At 37.9% G+C, this 24,323-nt stretch overlaps 1 protein-coding gene across 2 annotated transcripts in view; it reads left to right on the top strand.

Annotated features, from left to right (window-relative positions):
- Window positions 1-23,449, top strand: part of LOC124120869 (serine/threonine-protein kinase PAK 1-like) — a 45,185-nt gene extending 21,736 nt beyond the window's left edge. Inside the window, exons 1-7 of one of the 2 annotated variants that reach the window (XM_046483762.2) lie at window positions 1,131-1,230; window positions 9,698-9,908; window positions 17,227-17,476; window positions 18,799-18,949; window positions 19,807-19,870; window positions 20,484-20,963; window positions 21,411-23,449. In XM_046483762.2, coding sequence (XP_046339718.1) covers window positions 9,727-9,908; window positions 17,227-17,476; window positions 18,799-18,949; window positions 19,807-19,870; window positions 20,484-20,963; window positions 21,411-21,729 — 1,446 coding nt within the window. In that variant the 5' untranslated portion in view covers window positions 1,131-1,230; window positions 9,698-9,726 and the 3' untranslated portion in view covers window positions 21,730-23,449. Of the gene's footprint in view, window positions 1-1,130; window positions 1,231-9,697; window positions 9,909-17,226; window positions 17,477-18,798; window positions 18,950-19,806; window positions 19,871-20,483; window positions 20,964-21,410 lie in introns of those variants that run through there. The other variant, XM_046483771.2, reaches the window with a different exon arrangement.
- The last annotated feature ends 874 nt before the right edge of the window (window positions 23,450-24,323 follow it).

Here is a 24,323-nt window from a genome sequence, read left to right as displayed (position 1 = left end):
AGAACAAACTCTTCTTTTTATTGGAGGCAAATGGAAGATAAAGCCGAGATTACAATACAAATGCCTCAGTCATGTGAAGCCAGTCACTCTCCTTCCCAGAGTTCCTTGCGGCCTTGAGACTTCTGTCTCATCATCACCTCTTACGCCGTCCATTCATGTGTTTTTCATCTGTTTCATTTTGGACACATTTATATAAACATGAAGTTTCATTGAGAAAATATCCTGAAATGAAAAACTTTCCATTTGCGTATTTGTCCTCCACCTGGTGTCGTCGAAGCCCTATGAAGAGCTGGCAATACGGTCACTGTAATGTGTAAAGCTATATTGTCATGCACCTCACTGTTGCAGATGTAGTAGCATATCTATATTATTATGTAAATTATTATATAAAGCTCTCCATTCAAGCTTGCATTATACCTGTCTGTCCTTATGCCAGAATAAGTGCATTTGTTTACAAACAAGACAAAAATTTGGTCACATGACAAGATTACAGTCCCGCAGTGTGGAGCAGAAACTTCTCTTGCAGAATAAGCTGACTAGCTCTGGCTTTTGTTTACAAACAATGCTTCTGAATGGATGATGTACAGGTCCTTTTAAGGTCATTAATGCATGAAATGCTTCGTAAATTAAGTTTCATTCAGGAAGTATGATATGGAAACTTCTCATAGTGCAACAAATTATGCTCTTGTGATGTGATTAAATGTAATTAAACCGGAAATAATTAAAATTTTGTTATGGACATGATGTAGGTAACTAACTCTCTGTTTCAAAGTTGTACTGCTTGGTCCATGTGTTTATCAAAGCCGAAGTGATGTAATTAAACTGGAAGGGCTATATCCTTAAGGTAGCAAGAGGTGTGGGACTTTTTGAATAGCACTCTATTGAACAAAATTCTAAATTTCTTAGACCTTTTTACATGAAGATGTTTCAAGGAGTTGTGGTTGTTTTGTTTGCAGTGTTTTTTAATCCTCGAAAGCTTATCATGAAGATCACGCTGATGAAGAGTTTAGGATATAAGTTTATTACCCCTACATCCTTGTAATACTACGCCACATGTTCACCGCTTATTACACAAATGCATTTTTTTCCTTCCATGTTGTCATGATTGTAAAGCTAGAGAGATTATTTCACTTCCTGATCTGACCTAGTCTAACATTGTACGACATTTGAACTTGATGGACCCTAACACCACGTGAACCTAACAAATGATGAGCCCTAAATATCAACCAGGTATGTCGATCCATTTTTTAACCCCGAGATTCAGCCATTGGTTCTGTTTGTTGATGGGGTATCCATTCGTATCTGGGGAGTTGCATCTTTTGATGTGGGGGTGCAGGATGCAGTGGGATTGGTTCGTGCACAAGATGTCGGTGAATTTAAGAAATTCATATTATCAGCCTCGAGGGTTTCTTTATCGTAGGTATCACATAATGAAATAGAATTGTATTAATTTGGCCGTCCATTGAAAAGCTTGTACATATCTTTTATTCCTAATATACATTATATGTTAAATTTATCATAGGGAAACACACACAGGTCGTAACATCTTTATCAGATGTCATTCTTAAAATAATCGATGTTTAAGATGCAGTTTCACTCAATGAAGTAACTTAAGAATCAGGAGCGGTGGGGTAGCCTAGTGGTAAACGCGTTCGCTCATCATCATGATCATGCCGAAGACCTGGGTTCGATTCCCTACATGGGTACAATGTGTGAAGTTTATTTCTGTTGTCCCCCGCCGTGATGTTGCTGGAATATTGTTAAAAGCGTCATAAAACCATACTCACTCACTATAGAAACAGCGTTTGAATACAGTGTTTGAGTGAAAGGCCCATTTATCGTATTGTGCCAAAAAGTGCTGCCATGTTTGTCAACAGAAATCACACATATGGCGAAACCTCTGAGTCTGTTGAGAATGTTATTGAGTAGTGTTTTAAGCAAGCAGATATTGCATTGATGTATTGAGCTTGAAAGTAGTTCTTATCCAGTGTCCTCATATGCATGTTTTTCACATATACGCATGGTACCAACTACATCAGATCAATTTATTGAATTCAGTTTATATCGTTAAATACTGAGTCCGTATCAGTGTACCTTGTTCGGATGCTGCTTGTCACATGCACTGACTAAAACATCCAGATTATGATCCTTGGTCTCTCAGTACCATACCTGTACTCATGGGTTATATCAAGCTGGGTCCCTCACCACAAAGTCATCATAAGCGCTACATCAGTCATATACCTACTTGTGTAGTAAGTATGAGAGTTATAATCACCTATAGTCTGGAAGTCGGTGCATGAATAAAAAATCTGTCTATTTAGCTATCACTATATTTCATCAACAACCAGACCTGTTCGTCACGGGTGGAATGAGCATTCATTGTAACAGCCATCTGTATAATACTACCCCTGTGTCACAGGGCCATATGATACAGTTGAACCAATCAACTCAACTCGAAAGGGTGCACGGGAATCACGCACGTTGAGACGCCCAATGATAACACCGTATTCGTGGGTGCGTGATTCCCGTGGTGAAATATAGTTATAGCTAAATAAACAGATTTTTTATTCATGCACCGATTGTCTTTAAATGTAATATCCAGTTATGTATGACTGTTTAATAATCTCATACCAACTTTGACTGGAGTAGGTCCAATAGTTTTTCAGATATTGTAGTAAACGTCGGTACCTTAAATTACCTTCCAGGCTGTAGGTGCTACGATCGCTCTGTGGAATGGACCACATAGGTTTATGTTACTAAGGATTCAAAACAAAGTTTGGCAGGCAATTTTGGAATTTTTTGTTGTTGTATTGTTTAAATTAGTCTGTAAAATCCAAGTCACTTCTACAAAGTTACAATTTCATTGCAGAAACTGGAAAGTTTGTAATTCTAATTTGGGAATTTTTTGCTGCAGATGTAGGCTGATTATAGACCTCTGAGCAAATCTAGACATGTTCCCTGTCAAGGTGGTAAAAGTTTGTTTCTTTGTTATTTAATGCCGCACACAGCAATATTCCAGCTATATGACGGCGGTCTGTAAATAATCAAGTCTGGATCAGACAATCCAGTGATTGACATCATGAGCTTCGATCCACGCAGCTGGGATAGATGACATGCATCAACCATGTCAAGCCTGACCACCCGATGACAAGCATAGTCGCCTTTTGAAGCATGCATTACTAAAGACCTATTCTAACCCAGATTTTCACGGGTCAGGTGTTAAAAGACTATGTGATCACATTGGCTTTTGTCCCACAGTAAGCTGACTCTCTGCTGTGTGAGTGAATAAATGTTACAAAATAACAGTTGCGTCAAGGTCACAGGTAGAAATGCAGTGCATGGTCTGAATCTGTTTGTTTGTTTGTTTGTTGTTTAACATGTTTAACGCCGCACTCAGCGATGACAGCGATCTGTAAAATAATCTAGTCTGGACCAGACAATCCAGTGATTGACATCATGAGCATCGATCCATGCAATTGGGCTACGATGACATGTATCAACCAAGTCAGCGAGCCTGACCACCTGATCCCGTTAATCACCTCTTATGACAAGCATTTTACCTTTTATGACAAGCATGGGTTGCTGAAGACCTATATGACTGTGCGTCATGTATGTTCATCATCTGTCTGCAGTGGTCTGTGAGGTGACTATACTGCTTGTCAGGTTGTCAGACTCTGTGTCCTGACTGTGTGTCATGTATTATTAGCATGTTGGGGGACTATACTGCTTGTCAGGTTGTCAGACTCTGTGTCCTGACTGTGTGTCATGTATTATCAGCATGTTGGGGGACTATACTGCTTGTCAGGTTGTCAGACTCTGTGTCCTGACTGTGTGTCATGTATTATCAGCATGTCGTGGGGCTATACTGCTTGTCAGGTGGTCAGACTCTGTGTCCTGACTGTGTGTCATGTATTATCAGCATGTTGGGGGACTATACTGCTTGTCAGGTTGTCAGACTCTGTGGCTTGGCTGATTGTGTGTCATCATTTTCCGATGACATGGATCGTTGTTGTTCCTGCTGAACAGACACTGGTTTGTGTGGCCTAGATATGTACAGGCGGCAGTGATATGGCTGAAATATATCCCTCTCTCCTCCTCATCCAACATAGTCAGTGAATAACGAGAGAGGCCCATTGTGAACAGGTTTTGTAAGAGTAAGTCAACCAACCTGATCCTTTTTTGATCGCCATCATCTACTATTACCACAAGAAAATAAGTTTAATGATCATGATAGTACATATAGTGGGGCTGTGGCATAGCCTATTGGTTAAGCATTTCCTTATGCCATAGGCCCAGCTCGATTCCCCACATGGGTACAATGTGTGAAGTCCATTTCTGGTATTCCTCTCCATGACACTGCTGGAATATTGCTAAAAGTGGTGTCAGCCCATACTCACCACTGGTGCACACAGCATGTGTTACCAAACCATGGAACTGACGCAAGTTCACTACATGTGTTGGTTGGATCTTGATGATGAAATGGCATGGTGCCCAGTCGTCTAAGGTGCCACAATTCACTAAGCAGAGTTGTGTCCCTAGGCACGCCAGAAACTTATGATCGTCGATTCAAATCCTGGTTCCATCCAATTATGTTTCTTTGTAAGCACCATTACCCATACTTGTGGGTTTTCATCAAAGTGTTAACGCCTGAGACCTGCATCACTTTGAGCGTGAGCCCCAACTCTCTCACTCCTGCTTCATTACGCTTTCTATACAGTATCTTAGCATGGTGTTGATGTGCCGTGTACTATGTCATGTATCATGTTGAGATGTGTATCATGTCAAGACACAGTGTATGGTCATGATAGTGACAATCTGACCTCATGATGAAAAAATGTCCTGTTTGAATATACATACAAGATAACTTCGGCCGTCATAAGTTACTGTTTGATTTTCACATGGTAAAACATTCACATCCTTCGATCATTTGTCACCACTCGCCCCTTTCCATAACCTGCAAGAAGACTCGTCCCCCCTATCGATGAATGTTATATGCGAAAAAACCAAACCAATCAGAATGCGCGTATGATTTCAAGTTGTTCATCAAAGAATCCCTCGGTAATAATTTTTGATTTTACATATGTCTTGCATCTAAAAATATACCCAAGACACAGTTAAATGTGTTCAATCATACTGTATAATTCCGCATGTCCAGATTTGCTTTAAACTGCATCTGAAATATACATAATATGTCGGAAAATATATGTAAAGCATTACACAACGAGTTGACAATTGTTTTAGGTATGCCCGTTTGCGCTAAGACGGAACCCGGTCGCAAAAATGGCCATGAGAAGGGCACGCGTCGCTATTCGGGTTTTCCCGGAATAACACGAGTTGGTCACGAATGATCCTTCGATACTAACTGGTGAAGGCAAATGCCTTGGAAGTTTTGTTTGAAGATAAAACATAGAAAATATGAGCATGATAATGCCTCATGCCCCACCATGCAAACATTGTGTAAAACTTTGGATGAAAATCTAATAGTTTATTATGGCCTTGTTAAAATCATGATAGTAGGATTTTAGGATTCAGATAATTAGTTGTGGAATGTCTGTGATGCGCCACGCCATTTGACTGGACTGTTGATGGAGATTGAATTTTGAATTGAAAAATGAAATGATCTTGACTGTGTTAAGTTTGGGAATCATTACACCTCTCTTATAAGGGTTGTCCTAATTCTACATTAAGGGGCTAAAACAAGGACTGGTCGGCTCGGAGTCAGTATACTGTGTCTGAGTGGGGTATTCATGTTAAACTGCGGCATGGTATCTCAGTGAGTTAGCACTATAAATCGGCATTGGTCCGGACTAGTACAAGCAGCCACACACACACACACACGTACATGCACGTCGCTATATAAGTGCAATAATCTTGGACGCGACATTAAACCCAATTTCACCTCACCTCACATCAAAACTTACTGTTTAGTTTATCACGAACACCTGGTGTCATCACCGATTTTCATTGATCCATTCATATTATTTTCACTGCTATTTTGCCTTTTACGGCCAATTGAATCTGTGTTGCTGGAGAATAGAGACTGGTTGTTTTCTGGCGCTGACATTTTATATTTACAACTGATAATCCACCAATTTCAGTAGTCACAACCCCTGTGTATCTGGGTTCCATTCCACGAAGCGATCTTAGCACTACAGCTTGCTTAAGCCTATGTTAATGTATGGGAGTTATGATCATCTCAGTGCTAAGGTTGCTTTGTGGACCTGGGGCCTGGACTTTGGTCTGAAGGCACAGGATTTGCCAGTTATCATGACATTTGTGACATTGGGCAGACTGGCTAAGCCACTGGATTGCCGGATCTATTTTTATCTTCTCGATCGATACAGGTATCAATCACAGTCCAACACTATGTAAGGAATAGCAATTCTTACCTTAAATATATGCTTTAACAACTGTTAAACCAAACACTTATTAGTAGTTTTGTTTTTTGTTTGTTTGTTTGTTGTTTAACGCTGCACTCAGCAATATTCCAGCTATATGACGTTGGTCTGTAAAATAATCGAGTCTGGACCAGACAATCCAGAGATTGACATCATGAGCATTGATCCACGCAATTGGGATCGATGACATGTATCAACCAAGTCAGCGAGTCTGACCACCCGATCCTAGTCGCCTTTTACGACAAACATAGTCGCCTTTTATGGCAAGTATACCCCCGAATCTTCATGGGTCCTTATTAGTAGTGAAAGAAAGTAGTGAAAACGTAAATATTTTCATCCATTGCCACATATTTGACACTGCCAACTGTAAATCATCAGTGTGCAAGGTATTTGGCCATCCTGTCTATGAAAAACATGGCTTAGCAAGACATGCAAGTATTGTGATACGTTTCGGATCATGAGCAAGGTATAGTGATACGTATTGGATTGCACATGATTGTACAGTACGTGTATCGGCCAAGCCCTAAATTGACGATTGCCTGTATTGAAGATCACATGGCACAACATGGCAGCCATATTGAAAACAATTATTTGGGGCTTTTGCTCAGCTATTTTTGCCAAAATGTACTGAAATCTAGTATAAGTAAAGCTAGTAGTCATGGTAATGGGGCTGAACACATATGTACCACTTTTAGCGATTTATAGTAAAGTTTGTCCTTATTTTGATTGTTGTGACAATAAATCATCATATTTTGTTTCTATAGAGTTTTATGTTACATTATCACTCTTTATAATCTTCAATATTTATGCAGCAAATGTGCATATGTCAAGGCTGACAGCACCGTTTTAAGTACTGTCTTGGGGATATCAGGTTTGCTGACTTGGTTGATGCATGTCATCGTATCCCATTGCGTAGATACATGCTGATGATGTCAATCACAGGATAATGTTTGGTCCAGACTCAATTGTTTACGGACCATCATCACATAGCTGGAATAGTGCTATGTGCATGGTGTGCTCTGTTAAACAACAAACAAACTTTATTGATATTTTTACTACATATCCAGGTGTACTATTTGCTGAATGTCTACATGAACATGAATGCAAGTTAAAGTAAAATAGATTTCTGAAAATAGGAAATTTTGCCTGTGTTTTTTTCATGAATACTTCAGTAGATGTTTGTTTGTTGTTGAACATGCAGCCCAAACAACTCTGCATAAATAGGTACTAGAAATTATTTCATTGGTTAATATGAATGTAATTTTGACATTTGAGTTGCTGTCAGAATTGCTGACCATTGATACCTTGTGACAATACAGGGCTTGATTTAAAGAACTTAATTTAACATGCACCAGGTGCATGGTGACGTGAAATCCTAGTTGCACCCTGGCCTCATCAATTTATCAAAGTTGATATATAGATGCATAAACTACTCTAAATAACTAAAATCTCAAATCTCTGATGATTCAGTTGACAGGCCCCACTGTTGCAACTAAAACGGTTGCCAATTCGACATAAATTTCAATTTATCTACTGTCTAAAATTCAGAGGTAGCCAAATGACTACCTTGAATAATATCTTGTGGCAACTAAATTCTATTGCTTCACATTTCATGCATTTGAAGACACAAAAATAAATAATAGCTGATTGTGGAAAACATGTCTGCTAATAATTGTACTTACATATCATACCTCCTAAAGTTGACAATGAACAGAAATGCATAAATATTAACGTCATTAGTATTCTATTTCAGTTGACAATGCTCATTGGATAAGCAAGGATATACCTAAATAATCTAGTAACAAACATTGCATCATTGTTTGAGTCTCAAATAACAAACATCAAGTACAGTATCCACTAATATACAATTTCAAGACTAGTGCTATGACTCGTTCATATTATAATAGTTATTTGATCAAAGATAATTTCAAATGCTTTTTGCCACCTACAATATTGGCTTGACTTCTTGATTTTACCACTGGCTACTGGAAAAAAAATGCTTGTAGCTTGTAGCCTTTGAGGCCTGGTTGACTGTGTCATGATTTTACATAAATTAACGAAGTATTGCTGTACAACATAAGCAGATAAGAAGAACATATGAACATGATCTTGCAGTACCCAGTTTGCAGGCCTCAAAGTTGCGACTAAAATGGTCGCCAGTGCAACCTTAAACATGTTAAAATTTCAATTTGTCTACCGTCTAAAATTCAGAGGTAGCCAAATGACTACCTTGAAAAATATCTTGTGGCGACTAAATAATATTGTTACACATATGTAGACACAAAAATAAACACGTCTGCTACTAATTGTACTTGCAAATAATTCCTCCAAAAGTCAACAATGAACCGAAATACATAAATATTAATGTAATTAGTATTTTATTTTAGTTGATAGTTTATTGGATAAGCAAGGATAGACCTATATAATCTAGTAACACAAATTGCATCACTGTTCAAGTCACAAATAATAAAACATAAGTACAATTTTCGCTATTATACTATAATAGTTATTTGATAAAAGATAATTTTAAATTCTTTTGGCTACCTACACTATTGGCTCGACTTCCTAATTTTAACCCTGGCTACCTGGAAAAATATACTTGTAGCCCTATGGCTTCTTGGTAAAAATTTAAACTTTGAGGCCTGGTTTAATGACTCAAGATAACATGACAAATTATACATGACAGGGCTTAGTGATGTTGTATGTTACATAAAGCTTAGAGGTATTTGGTGTGTTCAAAGATCGATATTGTCTGGTAAAGTTAGGGTAAGTCAAACACAATTTTAAATGTTTTTACATGCACATGGTACATAAAGACATAAATATTAGGTTGTACTTTTAAATGAACTATCAGTTGCACTGGTGCACGTTTTATATAGTTTAAATCGAACCCTGCAATAATCCTCCACTTTGTGTTAACATGGTCAACGTCATGGAAGAGCCTGAGCTTTAGCAATATGGTATCAGGTTTAATCATCTGAGCTTTTAAATCCTCCTTGAACAAGTTTGGATATGATGGTCCCGGCCACTGTATCATCCAACAGCCCATATTCACTGATTCTTCAGGTTCATAGAAAGCAACTTCTAAGACACTGTTGCCATGCATTAATCATCTGCCATCTCTCGTTTACAGAGTGAAAGCGCTTCCTTGGATGAAGGCATTAGATCCTCCCTGGCACATATGCTTGGACTAAGTTGACTGCATATTAATTTTGATTGTTTCCCTTTCAAAATTCAAGTGCAAGAAGTAGATTGTTGTGTTGTTATAATGTCCTGATTTGTTTTCTTCTATTTTTCAGCTAAATTAAGATCTCCATAGACACATAAAATGCCGTTCTTTACGAAAAAGAAGAATAAGAAAGTCTCCGAAAGCGATGCTGAAGGAGCCATGAGCATCGGCACCCCTTTCAACGTTGTCCGCAACTACCATGTCAACTTTGACAGCTCAAACGGAGAGTTTGTGGGTCTACCGCCTGCATGGGCACAGTTGCTGAAGGACTCAAACCTGACGTAAGTGCACTGTATGCTTATAAGCATCTGATTCAGAAACCAGATTGCAAGGAATTACTGGGTTGCGCTGTGGTGAACCTACACTCAAGTAAAGTATAACTGTATGAAGAACCTAGACTTTCATTAAGTGTAACTGTATGATGAACCTACACTCACATTAAGTGTAACTGTATGAAGAACCTACACTCAAGTAAAGTATAACTGTATGAAGAACCTACACTCACATTAAGTGTAACTGTATGATGAACCTAAACTCACATTAAGTGTAACTGTATGATGAACCTACCCTCACATTAATTGTAACTGTTTGATGAACCTACACTCACATTTAGTGTAACTGTATGAAGAACCTAGACTTTCATTAAGTGTAACTGTATGAAGAACCTACACTCACATTAAGTGTAACTGTATAATGAACCTACACTCACATTTAGTGTAACTGTTTGATGAACCTACACTCACATTAAGTGTAACTGTATGATGAACCTACGCTCACATTAACATGATTAAGTGTAACTGTATGAAGAACCTACACTCACATTTAGTGTAACTGTATGATGAACCTACACTCACATTAAGTGTAACTGTATGATGAACCTACACTCACATTAAGTGTAACTGTATGATGAACCTACACTCACATTAAGTGTAACTGTATGATGAACCTACACTCACATTAAGTGTAACTGTATGATGAACCTACACTAACATTAAGTGTAACTGTATGATGAACCTACACTCACATTTAGTGTAACTGTATGATGAACCTACACTCACATTTAGTGTAACTGTATGAAGAACCTACACTCACATTAAGTGTAACTGTATGATGAACCTACACTCACATTAACATGATTAAGTGTAACTGTATGATGAACCTACACTCACATTAAGTGTAACTGTATGAAGAACCTACACTCACATTTAGTGTAACTGTATGATGAACCTACACTCACATTAAGTGTAACTGTATGATGAACCTACACTCACATTAAGTGTAACTGTATGATGAACCTACACTAACATTAAGTGTAACTGTATGATGAACCTACACTCACATTTAGTGTAACTGTATGATGAACCTACACTCACATTAAGTGTAACTGCTTGATGAACCTACACTCACATTTAGTGTAACTGTATGATGAACCTACACTCACATTAAGTGTAACTGTATGATGAACCTACACTCACATTTAGTGTAACTGTATGATGAACCTACACTCACATTAAGTGTAACTGTATGAAGAACCTACACTCACATTTAGTGTAACTGTATGAAGAACCTACACTCACATTAAGTGTAACTGTATGAAGAACCTACACTCACATTAACATGATTAAGTGTAACTGTATGATGAACCTACACTCACATTAACATGATTAAGTGTAACTGTATGATGAACCTACACTCACATTTAGTGTAACTGTATGATGAACCTACACTCACATTAAGTGTAACTGTATGAAGAACCTAGACTTTCATTAAGTGTAACTGTATGAAGAACCTACACTCACATTAACATGATTAAGTATAACTGTATGATGAACCTACACTCACATTTAGTGTAACTGTATGAAGAACCTACACTCACATTAAGTGTAACTGTATGAAGAACCTACACTCACATTTAGTGTAACTGTATGATGAACCTACACTCACATTAACATGATTAAGTGTAACTGTATGATGAACCTACACTCACATTAAGTGTAACTGTATGAAGAACCTACACTCACATTAAGTGTAACTGTATGATGAACCTACACTCACATTAAGTGTAACTGTTTGATGAACCTACACTCACATTAAGTGTAACTGTATGATGAACCTACACTCACATTTAGTGTAACTGTATGAAGAACCTAGACTTTCATTAAGTGTAACTGTATGAAGAACCTACACTCACATTAAGTGTAACTGTATGAAGAACCTACACTCACATTTAGTGTAACTGTATGATGAACCTACACTCACATTAAGTGTAACTGTATGATGAACCTACACTCACATTAAGTGTAACTGTATGATGAACCTACACTCACATTTAGTGTAACTGTATGATGAACCTACACTCACATTAAGTGTAACTGTATGATGAACCTACACTCACATTAAGTGTAACTGTATGATGAACCTACACTCACATTAAGTGTAACTGTATGATGAACCTACCCTCACATTTAGTGTAACTGTATGATGAACCTACACTCACATTAAGTGTAACTGTATGATGAACCTACACTCACATTTAGTGTAACTGTATGATGAACCTACCCTCACATTAAGTGTAACTGTATGATGAACCTACCCTCACATTAAGTGTAACTGTATGATGAACCTACGCTCACATTAAGTGTAACTGTATGATGAACCTACACTCACATTAAGTGTAACTGTATGATGAACCTACACTCACATTAATTGTAACTGTATGATGAACCTACACTCACATTAAGTGTAACTGTATGAAGAACCTACACTCACATTAAGTGTAACTGTATGAAGAACCTACACGCACATTAAGTGTAACTGTATAATGAACCTACACTCACATTAATTGTAACTGTATGAAGAACCTACACTCACATTAAGTGTAACTGTATGATGAACCTACACTCACATTAAGTGTAACTGTATGATGAACCTACACTCACATTTAGTGTAACTGTATGAAGAACCTACACTCACATTAAGTGTAACTGTATGAAGAACCTACACTCACATTAAGTGTAACTGTATGAAGAACCTACACTCACATTAAGTGTAACTGTATGATGAACCTACACTCACATTAAGTGTAACTGTATGATGAACCTATACTCACATTAAGTGTAACTGTATGAAGAACCTACACTCACATTAAGTGTAACTGCTTGATGAACCTACACTCACATTAAGTGTAACTGTATGATGAACCTACACTCACATTAAGTGTAACTGTATGAAGAACCTACACTCACATTAATTGTAACTGTATAATGAACCTACACTCACATTAATTGTAACTGTATGATGAACCTACACTCACATTAAGTGTAACTGTATGATGAACCTACACTCACATTAAGTGTAACTGTATGATGAACCTACACTCACATTAAGTGTAACTGTATGATGAACCTACACTCACATTAAGTGTAACTGTATAATGAACCTACACTCAAGTAAAGTATAACTGTATGAAGAACCTAGACTTTCATTAAGTGTAACTGTATGATGAACCTAAACTCACATTAAGTGTAACTGTATGATGAACCTACACTCACATTAAGTGTAACTGTATCAAGAACCTACACTCACATTAAGTGTAACTGTATGATGAACCTACACTCACATTAAGTGTAACTGTATGATGAACCTACACTAACATTAAGTGTAACTGTATGATGAACCTACACTAACATTAAGTGTAACTGTATGATGAACCTACACTAACATTAAGTGTAACTGTATGATGAACCTACACTCACATTAAGTGTAACTGTATGATGAACCTACACTCACATTAAGTGTAACTGTATGATGAACCTACACTCACATTAAGTGTAACTGTATGATGAACCTACACTCAAGTAAAGTATAACTGTATGAAGAACCTAGACTTTCATTAAGTGTAACTGTATGATGAACCTACACTCACATTAAGTGTAACTGTATGAAGAACCTACACTCACATTAAGTGTAACTGTATGATGAACCTACACTCACATTTAGTGTAACTGTATGATGAACCTACACTCACATTTAATGAAACTGTTTGATGAACCTACACTCACATTAAGTGTAACTGTATGATGAACCTACACTCACATTAAGTGTAACTGTATGATGAACCTACACTAACATTAAGTGTAACTGTATGATGAACCTACACTAACATTAAGTGTAACTGTATGATAAACCTACACTAACATTAAGTGTAACTGTATGATGAACCTACACTCACATTTAGTGTAACTGTATGATGAACCTACACTCACATTAAGTGTAACTGTATGAAGAACCTACACTCACATTAAGTGTAACTGTATGATGAACCTGCACTCACATTAAGTGTAACTGTATGATGAACCTACACTCACATTAAGTGTAACTGTATGATGAACCTACACTCACATTAAGTGTAACTGTATGATGAACCTACACTCAAGTAAAGTATAACTGTATGAAGAACCTAGACTTTCATTAAGTGTAACTGTATGAAGAACCTACACTCACATTAAGTGTAACTGTATGATGAACCTAAACTCACATTAAGTGTAACTGTATGATGAACCTACCCTCACATTAATTGTAACTGTTTGATGAACCTACACTCACATTAAGTGTAACTGTTTGATGAACCTACACTCACATTAAGTGTAACTATATGATGAACCTACACTCACATTAAGTGTAACTGTTTGATGAACCTACACTCACATTAATTGTAACTGTATGATGAACCTACACTCACATTAAGTGTAACTGTATGATGAACCTACACTCACATTAATTGTAACTGTATGATGAACCTACACTCACATTAAGTGTAACTGTATAATGAACCTACACTCACATTAAGTGTAACTGTATGATGAACCTACACTCACATTAAGTGTAACTGTTTGATGAACCTACACTCACATTAAGTGTAACTGTTTGATGAACCTACACTCACATTAAGTGTAACTGTATGATGAACCTACACTCACATTAATTGTAACTGTATGAAGAACCTACACTCACATTTAGTGTAACTGTATGATGAACCTACACTCACATTAAGTGTAACTGTATGAAGAACCTACACTCACATTTAGTGTAACTGTATGAAGAAACTACACTCACATTAAGTGTAACTGTATGAAGAACCTACACGCACATTAATTGTAACTGTATGATGAACCTACACTCACATTAAGTGTAACTGTTTGATGAACCTACACTCACATTAAGTGTAACTGTATGATGAACCTACACTCACATTAAGTGTAACTGTATGATGAACCTACACTCACATTAAGTGTAACTGTATGATGAACCTACACTCACATTAAGTGTAACTGTATAATGAACCTACACTCACATTAAGTGTAACTGTATGATGAACCTACACTCACATTAAGTGTAACTGTTTGATGAACCTACACTCACATTAAGTGTAACTGTTTGATGAACCTACACTCACATTAAGTGTAACTGTATGATGAACCTACACTCACATTAAGTGTAACTGTATGATGAACCTACACTCACATTAAGTGTAACTGTATGATGAACCTACACTCACATTAATTGTAACTGTATGAAGAACCTACACTCACATTTAGTGTAACTGTATGATGAACCTACACTCACATTAAGTGTAACTGTATGAAGAACCTACACTCACATTTAGTGTAACTGTATGAAGAAACTACACTCACATTAAGTGTAACTGTATGATGAACCTACACTCACATTAATTGTAACTGTATGAAGAACCTACACTCACATTTAGTGTAACTGTATGAAGAAACTACACTCACATTAAGTGTAACTGTATGATGAACCTACACTCACATTAATTGTAACTGTATGATGAACCTACACTCACATTAAGTGTAACTGTTTGATGAACCTACACTCACATTAATTGTAACTGTATGATGAACCTACACTCACATTAAGTGTAACTGTATGATGAACCTGCACTCACATTAAGTGTAACTGTATGATGAACCTGCACTCACATTAAGTGTAACTGTATGATGAACCCACACTCACATTAAGTGTAACTGTATGATGAACCTACACTCACATTAAGTGTAACTGTATGATGAACCTACACTCACATTAAGTGATATTGGGGTGGAAGGGTAGCCTAGTGGTCAAAGTGTTTGAACATCATGCCGAAGGCCTGTGTTTGATTTCTCAGATGGGTACAAAGTGTGAAGCTAATTTCTGGTGTCCCCTGCCATGATATTGCTGGAATATTGCTAAAAGCGGCCTAAAACCCAACTGACACATTAAGTGAGCCTACGCTCACATTAAGTGATATATAATATGATGAACCTACACTCACATCAAGTGAACCTACGCTCACATTAAGTGATATATAATATGATGAACCTACACTCACATCAAGTGAACCTACACTCACATCAAGTGAACCTACACTCACATCAAGTGAACCTACACTCACATCAAGTGAACCTACACTCACATTTAGTGATATCTGTTATGATGAACCTACACTCACATCAAGTGAACCTACACTCACATTTAGTGATATCTGTTATGATGAACCTACACTCACATCAAGTGAACCTACACTCACATTTAGTGATATCTGTTATGATAAACCTACACCCACATCAAGTGAACCTACACTCACATCAAGTGAACCTACACTCACATTTAGTGATATCTGTTATGATGAACCTACACTCACATCAAGTGAACCTACACTCACATTTAGTGATATCTGTTATGATGAACCTACACTCACATCAAGTGAACCTACACTCACATTTAGTGATATCTGTTATGATGAACCTACACTCACATCAAGTGAACCTACACTCACATTTAGTGATATCTGTTATGATGAACCTACACTCACATCAAGTGAACCTACACTCACATTTAGTGATATCTGTTATGATGAACCTACACTCACATCAAGTGAACCTACACTCACATTTAGTTATATCTGTTATGATGAACCTACACTCACATCAAGTGAACCTACACTCACATTTAGATATACCTGTATGATGAACCTACACTCACATCAAGTGAACCTACACTCACATTTAGTGATATCTGTTATGATGAACCTACACTCACATCAAGTGAACCTACACTCACATTTAGTGATATCTGTTATGATGAACCTACACTGACATCAAGTGAACCTACACTCACATTAAGTGATATCTATTATGATGAACCTACACTCACATCAAGTGAACCTACACTCACATTTAGTGATATCTGTTATGATGAACCTACACTGACATCAAGTGAACCTACACTCACATTAAGTGATATCTGTTATGATGAACCTACACTCACATCAAGTGAACCTACACTCACATTTAGTGATATCTGTTATGATGAACCTACACTCACATCAAGTGAACCTACACTCACATCAAGTTAACCTACACTCACATTTAGTGATATCTGTTATGATGAACCTACACTCACATTTAGTGATATCTGTTATGATGAACCTACACTCACATCAAGTGAACCTACACTCACATTAATTGATATCTATTATTATGAACCTACACTCACATCAAGTGAACCGACACTCATGTGATATGTCTTCATTGCTCACAGTGCTAAGGAACAGCGGGACAATCCTGAAGCTGTCATCAACTCCTTAAAGACATACCAGAACTCTGTCAAGCGAAAACCATCAAATGCCAAGTTCATGATGGTTGCTACGACGATACGAGAGTCTGATGAACCATTAGAAGGGGCTGAAGATGAGGAAAGGAGTCAGAAGGAAGACTCAAATGGCCAGGACGTTATATTTGACAGTCCAAAGCATGAAGAAAAAAACGCTACCAAGAACGAGCAGATAAAAGTAAGACATGCAGTAACAGAGGTCACTTTCATGGAATGTCTGATTTTAATTCTGATAAATTTATATCTGTTATTCCATGATTAATATGCTCTTCTCATGCAATAAGATGTTAATACTAATGCAATAAACAATTACAATGTTGTTCCAGAACTCCAGGACACCGTTCAACTAAACGATCTTAGTGCTAAGATGGTTGTTACGCTCATGCTTTAACATTGGCTTACGATGGTCGTAGCGCAAAGATCGCTTTGGGGAATGTTGTAAATATTTAACAAGAAAAAGTCCTAGATTTGTCGTATTTCGATTATTGCAAGTCTTACCAATTGAAACAATGTTACATGTAATTCCACTGTGAAAAAACTGTAGCTGCAAGCTCCCAGTGTACACACTGTTGACACCTTGTTACAATCTGTTGACACCTTGTTACTCTCTGTTGACACCTTGTTACACTCTGTTGACACCTTGTTACACTGTGTTGACACCTTGTTACACTCTGTTGACACCTTGTTACACTGTGTTGACACCTTGGTACACTGTGTTGACACCTTGTTTCACTCTGCCATCTTGTTACACTGTGTTGACACCTTGTTACACTGTGTTGACTCCTTGTTTCACACTGTTGACACCTTGTTACTCTCTGTTGACACCTTGTTACTCTCTGTTGACACCTTGTTACACTGTTTTGACACCTTGTTTCACTCTGTTGACACCTTGTTACTCTCTGTTGACACCTTGTTACCCTCTGTTGACACCTTGTTACTCTCTGTTGACACCTTGTTACACTGTTGACGCCTTGTTTCACTCTGTTGACACCTTGTTACTCTCTGTTGACACCTTGTTACACTGCTTTGACACCTTGTTTCACTCTGTTGACACCTTGTTACTCTCTGTTGACACCTTGTTACCCTCTGTTGACACCTTGTTACTCTCTGTTGACACCTTGTTACACTGTTGACGCCTTGTTTCACTCTGTTGACACCTTGTTACACTCTGTTGACACCTTGTTTCACTCTGCCACCTTGTTTCACTCTGTTGACACGTTGTTGCACTCTGTTGACACCTTGTCACACTCTGTTGACACCTTGTTACACTGTGTTGACACCTTGTTTCACTCTGTTGACACCTTGTTTCACTCTGTTGACACCTTGTTACTCTCTGTTGACACCTTGTTGCACTCTGTTGACACCTTGTCACACTCTGTTGACACCTTGTTACACTGTGTTGACACCTTGTTTCACTCTGTTGACACCTTGTTACACTGTGTTGACACCTTGTTTCACTCTGTTGACACCTTGTTTACATCTTGTTTACATCTGTTGCAGCATGATGCCAGTGCTGGGGACCAATCAGTGGAAAAGTTGGCAGTTGGCGTTGCTGACACAACCGTGGATGATGATGAGGTTCTCACAAGACGACCAAAGTCAAAACAGAAAGTGGAGGCAAAGACAGATGAAGAAATAAATGATGAATTGCGTAAGAAAAATTATGATGTAGAAATAGTAGTAGTTTTGTCAAACTGTAGGAATATTGAATAGGCCACCAGTACGTCATGCTTGTTATAAGATTGTCGTGTCTGGTTGTTATATATTTGGTACATTGTTAGAAGAAATTTGGTTAATTTTATCTGGGTGGGGAAATATCAAAATTGTGAACTTGTCTCTGGACAAGGAAATAAGAAAAGGTCAATTCTCTGGAGACAAAGTGTATTTGTACGGATTTTGTTGTTGGTGTGTGACCAAAATGGCGTTTTTATTACAAAATCAGAAACTTTTCCTGTCTGCAGTCTTTGTTTTGATATTGATGAATAAGTTTTTGTATCTCCTTGATTTTTCCCACCATGAATAATGAATTCATCCTTGATAGGCCGTCATCATATGAAAAATATACATTTTGAGCAGCCAGTGTGATCTGCCATGGCTACTTACAATGCACTGCCGAACTGGTGACGTAGAAGTCTGATCAACCAATCAGAGAGCTTGTTCTAAAGCATGATCGAAATCAGATCAAGGATATAAACAATACACCGTGCTCAGCTGGATTCCTCTTGCTAGCAATGTGTACTTTTTTCAAGTTATATTCAGTACAAATTCAGTACATACTGTCAAAAATATTTCATCAAAATTGACTAGAAGTCTGCCAAATTTTAAGGTGAATCTGAAGCTGATTTTTTTGTCTGGTGATCTCACATAACAAGTGTTTAAATTAAAGTATGGTGTGAAAGTTATGACCAGATCTTACATGTCTTAAAACCTTTTTGCCTTATTGATATTGTTCATCCCTGTTAACAAGATCTGTTCTGAAACATGAGAATATGTTTGTGTGTCTTTCAGGGAAGATTGCCAGTGCAGGGGACCCACAGCAGAAGTTTGAGATCAAGAAAAAGTTAGGATCAGGGTAAGACCCAAAAAAGTTTCCTGATCTTTCCTGTGTCGTAAAGGGTCCTGGGCCCACTTGCACCAAGCTGTCTTAGTGCTAAGACTGATGTAAGCCTATGTATGGGAGTTAAGATGGTCTTTGAGCTAAGATCTCTACATGCGATTGAGTCAAGGAAGCAAAATAGATTTGAGATATAATGCACTTGATAATCCAGGATACTGTTCAGAGTTTTTCTTTCTTATGTCATACTATTTAATCACCTCTGTCTTATGTAATGCATAGCTTCTCAAGTGTAGTTTAACAGATGCACAATGGTATAACAAACACCTGTGTCACAACTATGTACAGTTAACATGTGCTCACTGGTATGACACACAAACAAGATATTCTTCATGTAAGACTTCTGGATGCCGTTATACAAAGCGGTCTTAGCGCTAAGGTGATTGTAACTTCATACCTTAACATAGACTTACGACAGTCATAGTGCCAAGGTTGTTTTGTGAAACGGCACCCAGGTCAAGTCAGGTGGACATTTGAAAACTGTTGCCCATGATAAGACTGTAACAACATGGTTCAGACTTGTGTTAAACTCACCAACTAACTAACTCACTTCAACATGTTGTGTCTTCAGTGCATCTGGGACGGTGTGTCTCGCCCGAGAGAAGGCCAATGAGGATGTTGTCGTGGCGATTAAAATGATGGACTTGAATAACCAACCCAAGAAGGAGCTCATTGTTACTGAGATCGAAGTCATGAAAACATATCGCCATGACAACATTGTAAACTTCCTGGACTGTTACATGCTAGATACTGAACTTTGGGTGATCATGGAGTACCTGGACGGTGGCGCCTTGACTGATGTTGTCACAGAAACCATCATGAAAGAGGGCCAGATTGCAGCTGTATGTCGCGAGTGCCTCGTTGGGCTTAAGTTTCTTCATGAGAGGAATATTATTCACAGGGATATTAAGAGTGATAATGTACTGCTTGGAATGACTGGTGCTGTCAAGCTGACTGACTTCGGTTTCTGTGCTCAACTTAGTGGAGAGAAGAGTAAGCGTGACACTATGGTGGGAACGCCGTATTGGATGGCGCCAGAAGTTGTCTCCAGGTAAGCTTCTCTAGGATTTATGTCTCAGTGATTGATAAACTGCATATTGATATTCTTCATTCATTTAACATTTATGATAAGAATTTCTAGGTAATGTTTGGGAGAAATTGTCTTATCTTTCATTAAATGATGGGTGAGATATCTGTCCTTGTGTCTTCCAGGAAGCATTATGCTTCGCAAAGTGTGGGGATTCCATATCAAAATTGATCCCAGCGTCCTATGCTTGTCGTTCGAGCCAACTTACTGGTCAAGTTTGGTCACTTGTTTGATTGCATGCCATCATATTTGGACTTGATATATGTAAGGAAATGTGCAGGGAACTTTATGATAATGCAGGCAGTACCTGAGAACCAAGACTGTTATTTTTTCTAGCCTTAATGAGTGTGACGTAAAACAAGAAATAAACAAAGTATGCTTCGCTCCCACTGTACTGTCTGTGTCTTCCAGGAAGCAGTATGGCAACAAGGTGGACATCTGGAGTATGGGTATCATGATCATTGAGATGCTGGAGGGGGAGCCACCGTACCTCAATGAAACTCCGCTGAAAGCCATCTTCAGGATTGCCACCATCGGCAAACCAGAGATAAAAAATGAAGGCAAACTGTCCGAGGAGCTGCGTTCCTTCCTGCACGCCTGTCTGGAGGTGGATGTCGAGAAGAGGGCAAATGCCTCAGACCTGCTCGAACACGCTTTCCTGAAGAAAGCCATGCCGCTCACTACACTAAAACCACTAATCATTGCAGCCAGGCAGTCGACAGGTCATTGAGTTGATTGATTCTCATTGGTCAGTGTATATATCTTCATGGGCTTGAGCATAGGATGAATTTTGCAGCCGCAAGTTGCGATATTTGCTTCATCACTAACGGTGTGATGACGTGACACATCTCATGTACATATTGTCATCACGTTTTGAAGTGACCATACCATTATTTAGAGACAGCTGACACTATTGCACATCGTTCACTCTTCAATATGCATCACTATCCTCACAAAATTGTGTCCCTTAATCTTCATTTTTAGTTCATGCTTGGAAAATGTCTTAACACTAAACTGAAATGGTAATTTACGTGGCACTCTAGCAAAAACCTAAAACGAACAGGTGTAAGGGCCATCCCTCCTATTAGTGTCTGTGGATAGAGCACTCACAGCCTTGTTCCATGGCTTGTTCTTTGGTGCTTTGACTGTCATTACCATGGTAACTCCTATACTTCAATAAACACAATATCTGTAGGATAAACATATCGGGTTTTTTTACCTTTGTCAATAAGTCAGGCTGAGCATCCCTGAGAATTTTGAGATGTTTCAATCATGGCTTTATCTAAGGACCCCAATGTGATGTCATCCAGAGAGTTAATGTTCATGTAGACTATACTTGAGAACTGAGATCACAGATTACCAAGACTAGTTCAGAAGGTTATAAATACAAAACTTGTACAATAGGTTATGAATACAAGACCTGTTCAATAGGTTATAGATACAAGACTTATTCATTAGGTTATGGATACAAGACTCATACAATAGGTTATGAATACAAGACTCGTACAATAGGTTATGAATACGAGACTCGTACCATAGGTAATGAATACAAGACCTGTTCAATAAGTTATAAATACAAGACTCGTACAATAGGTTATGAATACAAGACCTGTTCAATAGGTTATAAATACAAGACTCGTACAATAGGTTATGAATACAAGTCTTTTATAGACTTATTGCAATATTCAATATGCTCTGTGGTGTATAAATATAACCAAGGTTATAGTTGTCTGGGAGGCATCAATGTCTCAGTGGTTTAGGGTGCTCTTTGAGTTGTGTCTGCTGGGATCTGCTGGTCATGGGTTCGAATCTCAGATTCACACCAGTTATTATCATTGATCCGTGCTTGTGTCACGGTGTGACGCAGAGGGAAGTTTAATAAACTGTCAAGCCACACGTGGTCCTGGAGTTGGGGTGTGGAGGAAGTGAACACCTGGACTCCTTATGTCCCCAAGGCTTAGGGATATGCTTCAACTCTGTGCCGTTTGTTAACATTCAGACAGAACAACATCAATAGACAGAACTAGGCATGTTACCTCCAGTTCAATAGGGTTAAGAATTAAGTAGATTGACAGAATAACATCAGTGGCCAGTGACAGGCAACAGGTCATGAATTAAGTAGATGTTGGGCATCTTTCACTCACTTTTTATTATGCTTAAGAGATTTTAAGAGATGTTGCAACAAAATTACCCTGTGAAAACTAATTTCATTACTTAAAAACTTAAACTTTTTGTAAAAATACGGACACCCTTTTGTTGTTAAACGTCTTGATATTGTTGAGTGACGTTCAGGAGACTTGGAGAGTTAAAAGTTTGGGTAACATGTTTCTGTAAACAAATGGAAAAAAATGTGTAAGGATCACAATAAGGGTCAAGCCATTTATTATAGGGAGTGTGGTGCAGGGGGTGCTTAGATTGATCTTTGAAGTGTCCTTATTTGCTGCCCCCCCCCAAAAAAATATTAAAAAATAAGAAAAACCCACACATCCCATTTTTATGTAACATTTTTTCATTGACTAACTTTGGAGAGGCTCATATGTTTATACATTCATAGAGGCAAAATATTGACTTGAAATAATGCATAAAATTATGCTTCATCAAAGTGTTTTTTACAAAAAGCTGATCTTAGTCATTGTAGTGGTTGAGCATTGTGGAACATCTGGTAATGGTATGCCAAGCCCATGTAGATGTACACACACATTGTATCAGAGTATGAGTAGTGCTACTTTACTGTATTCAGTCATAACGAGCTCTGTCAGAACAAAACTGCCTTGAGGTATTGTTTCATCCTTCAGAAGGATTGGAACTGTTATGTTATAGGAAATGACTATGTCGGATATATATATATATATACTGAAGTTGTGTATTTGAAGTACAGATTACTCTGGGAAGGGTCTCCTCAAGTCCAGGCAGTTGTGTGGGAAATGTGATAAAAAGTATCAACCCTTTGACTGTGAAAGGGAAGTAAACTTTGAGATTGAACCAGGACAGGAAATATTTCATGTTGATATTTGCTTGTTATGTTTGTTCACTGATAAGTTGGGATCACATCGCACACAGGACTGCTGCTAACTTGCCATTGAGGACAACAGATGCTGGGGAGAAACGTAGCAGTGTGTATACTGCTCAACTTGTGGTAGGGATATTCCCCTGGGGACTCCATTAGACATTTATGCAAGATATGAATATATTATATTGTATGTTGTATTGCAACTAACATAACTTGACAAGCTTCATTTCAAAACAAACAAACAAACGTAAGTGCACATGTCTGTATTTTGTTATTCCCTGTTTTATTGTTACAGTGTGAAATAGCCTGGTACC

This window comes from Haliotis rufescens, unplaced genomic scaffold (genome assembly GCF_023055435.1).
Source record: "Haliotis rufescens isolate VD_foot unplaced genomic scaffold, xgHalRufe1.0.p SCAF_16, whole genome shotgun sequence".
Taxonomy (NCBI): domain Eukaryota; kingdom Metazoa; phylum Mollusca; class Gastropoda; order Lepetellida; family Haliotidae; genus Haliotis; species Haliotis rufescens.
This window is presented reverse-complemented; position numbering and strand designations above follow the sequence as displayed.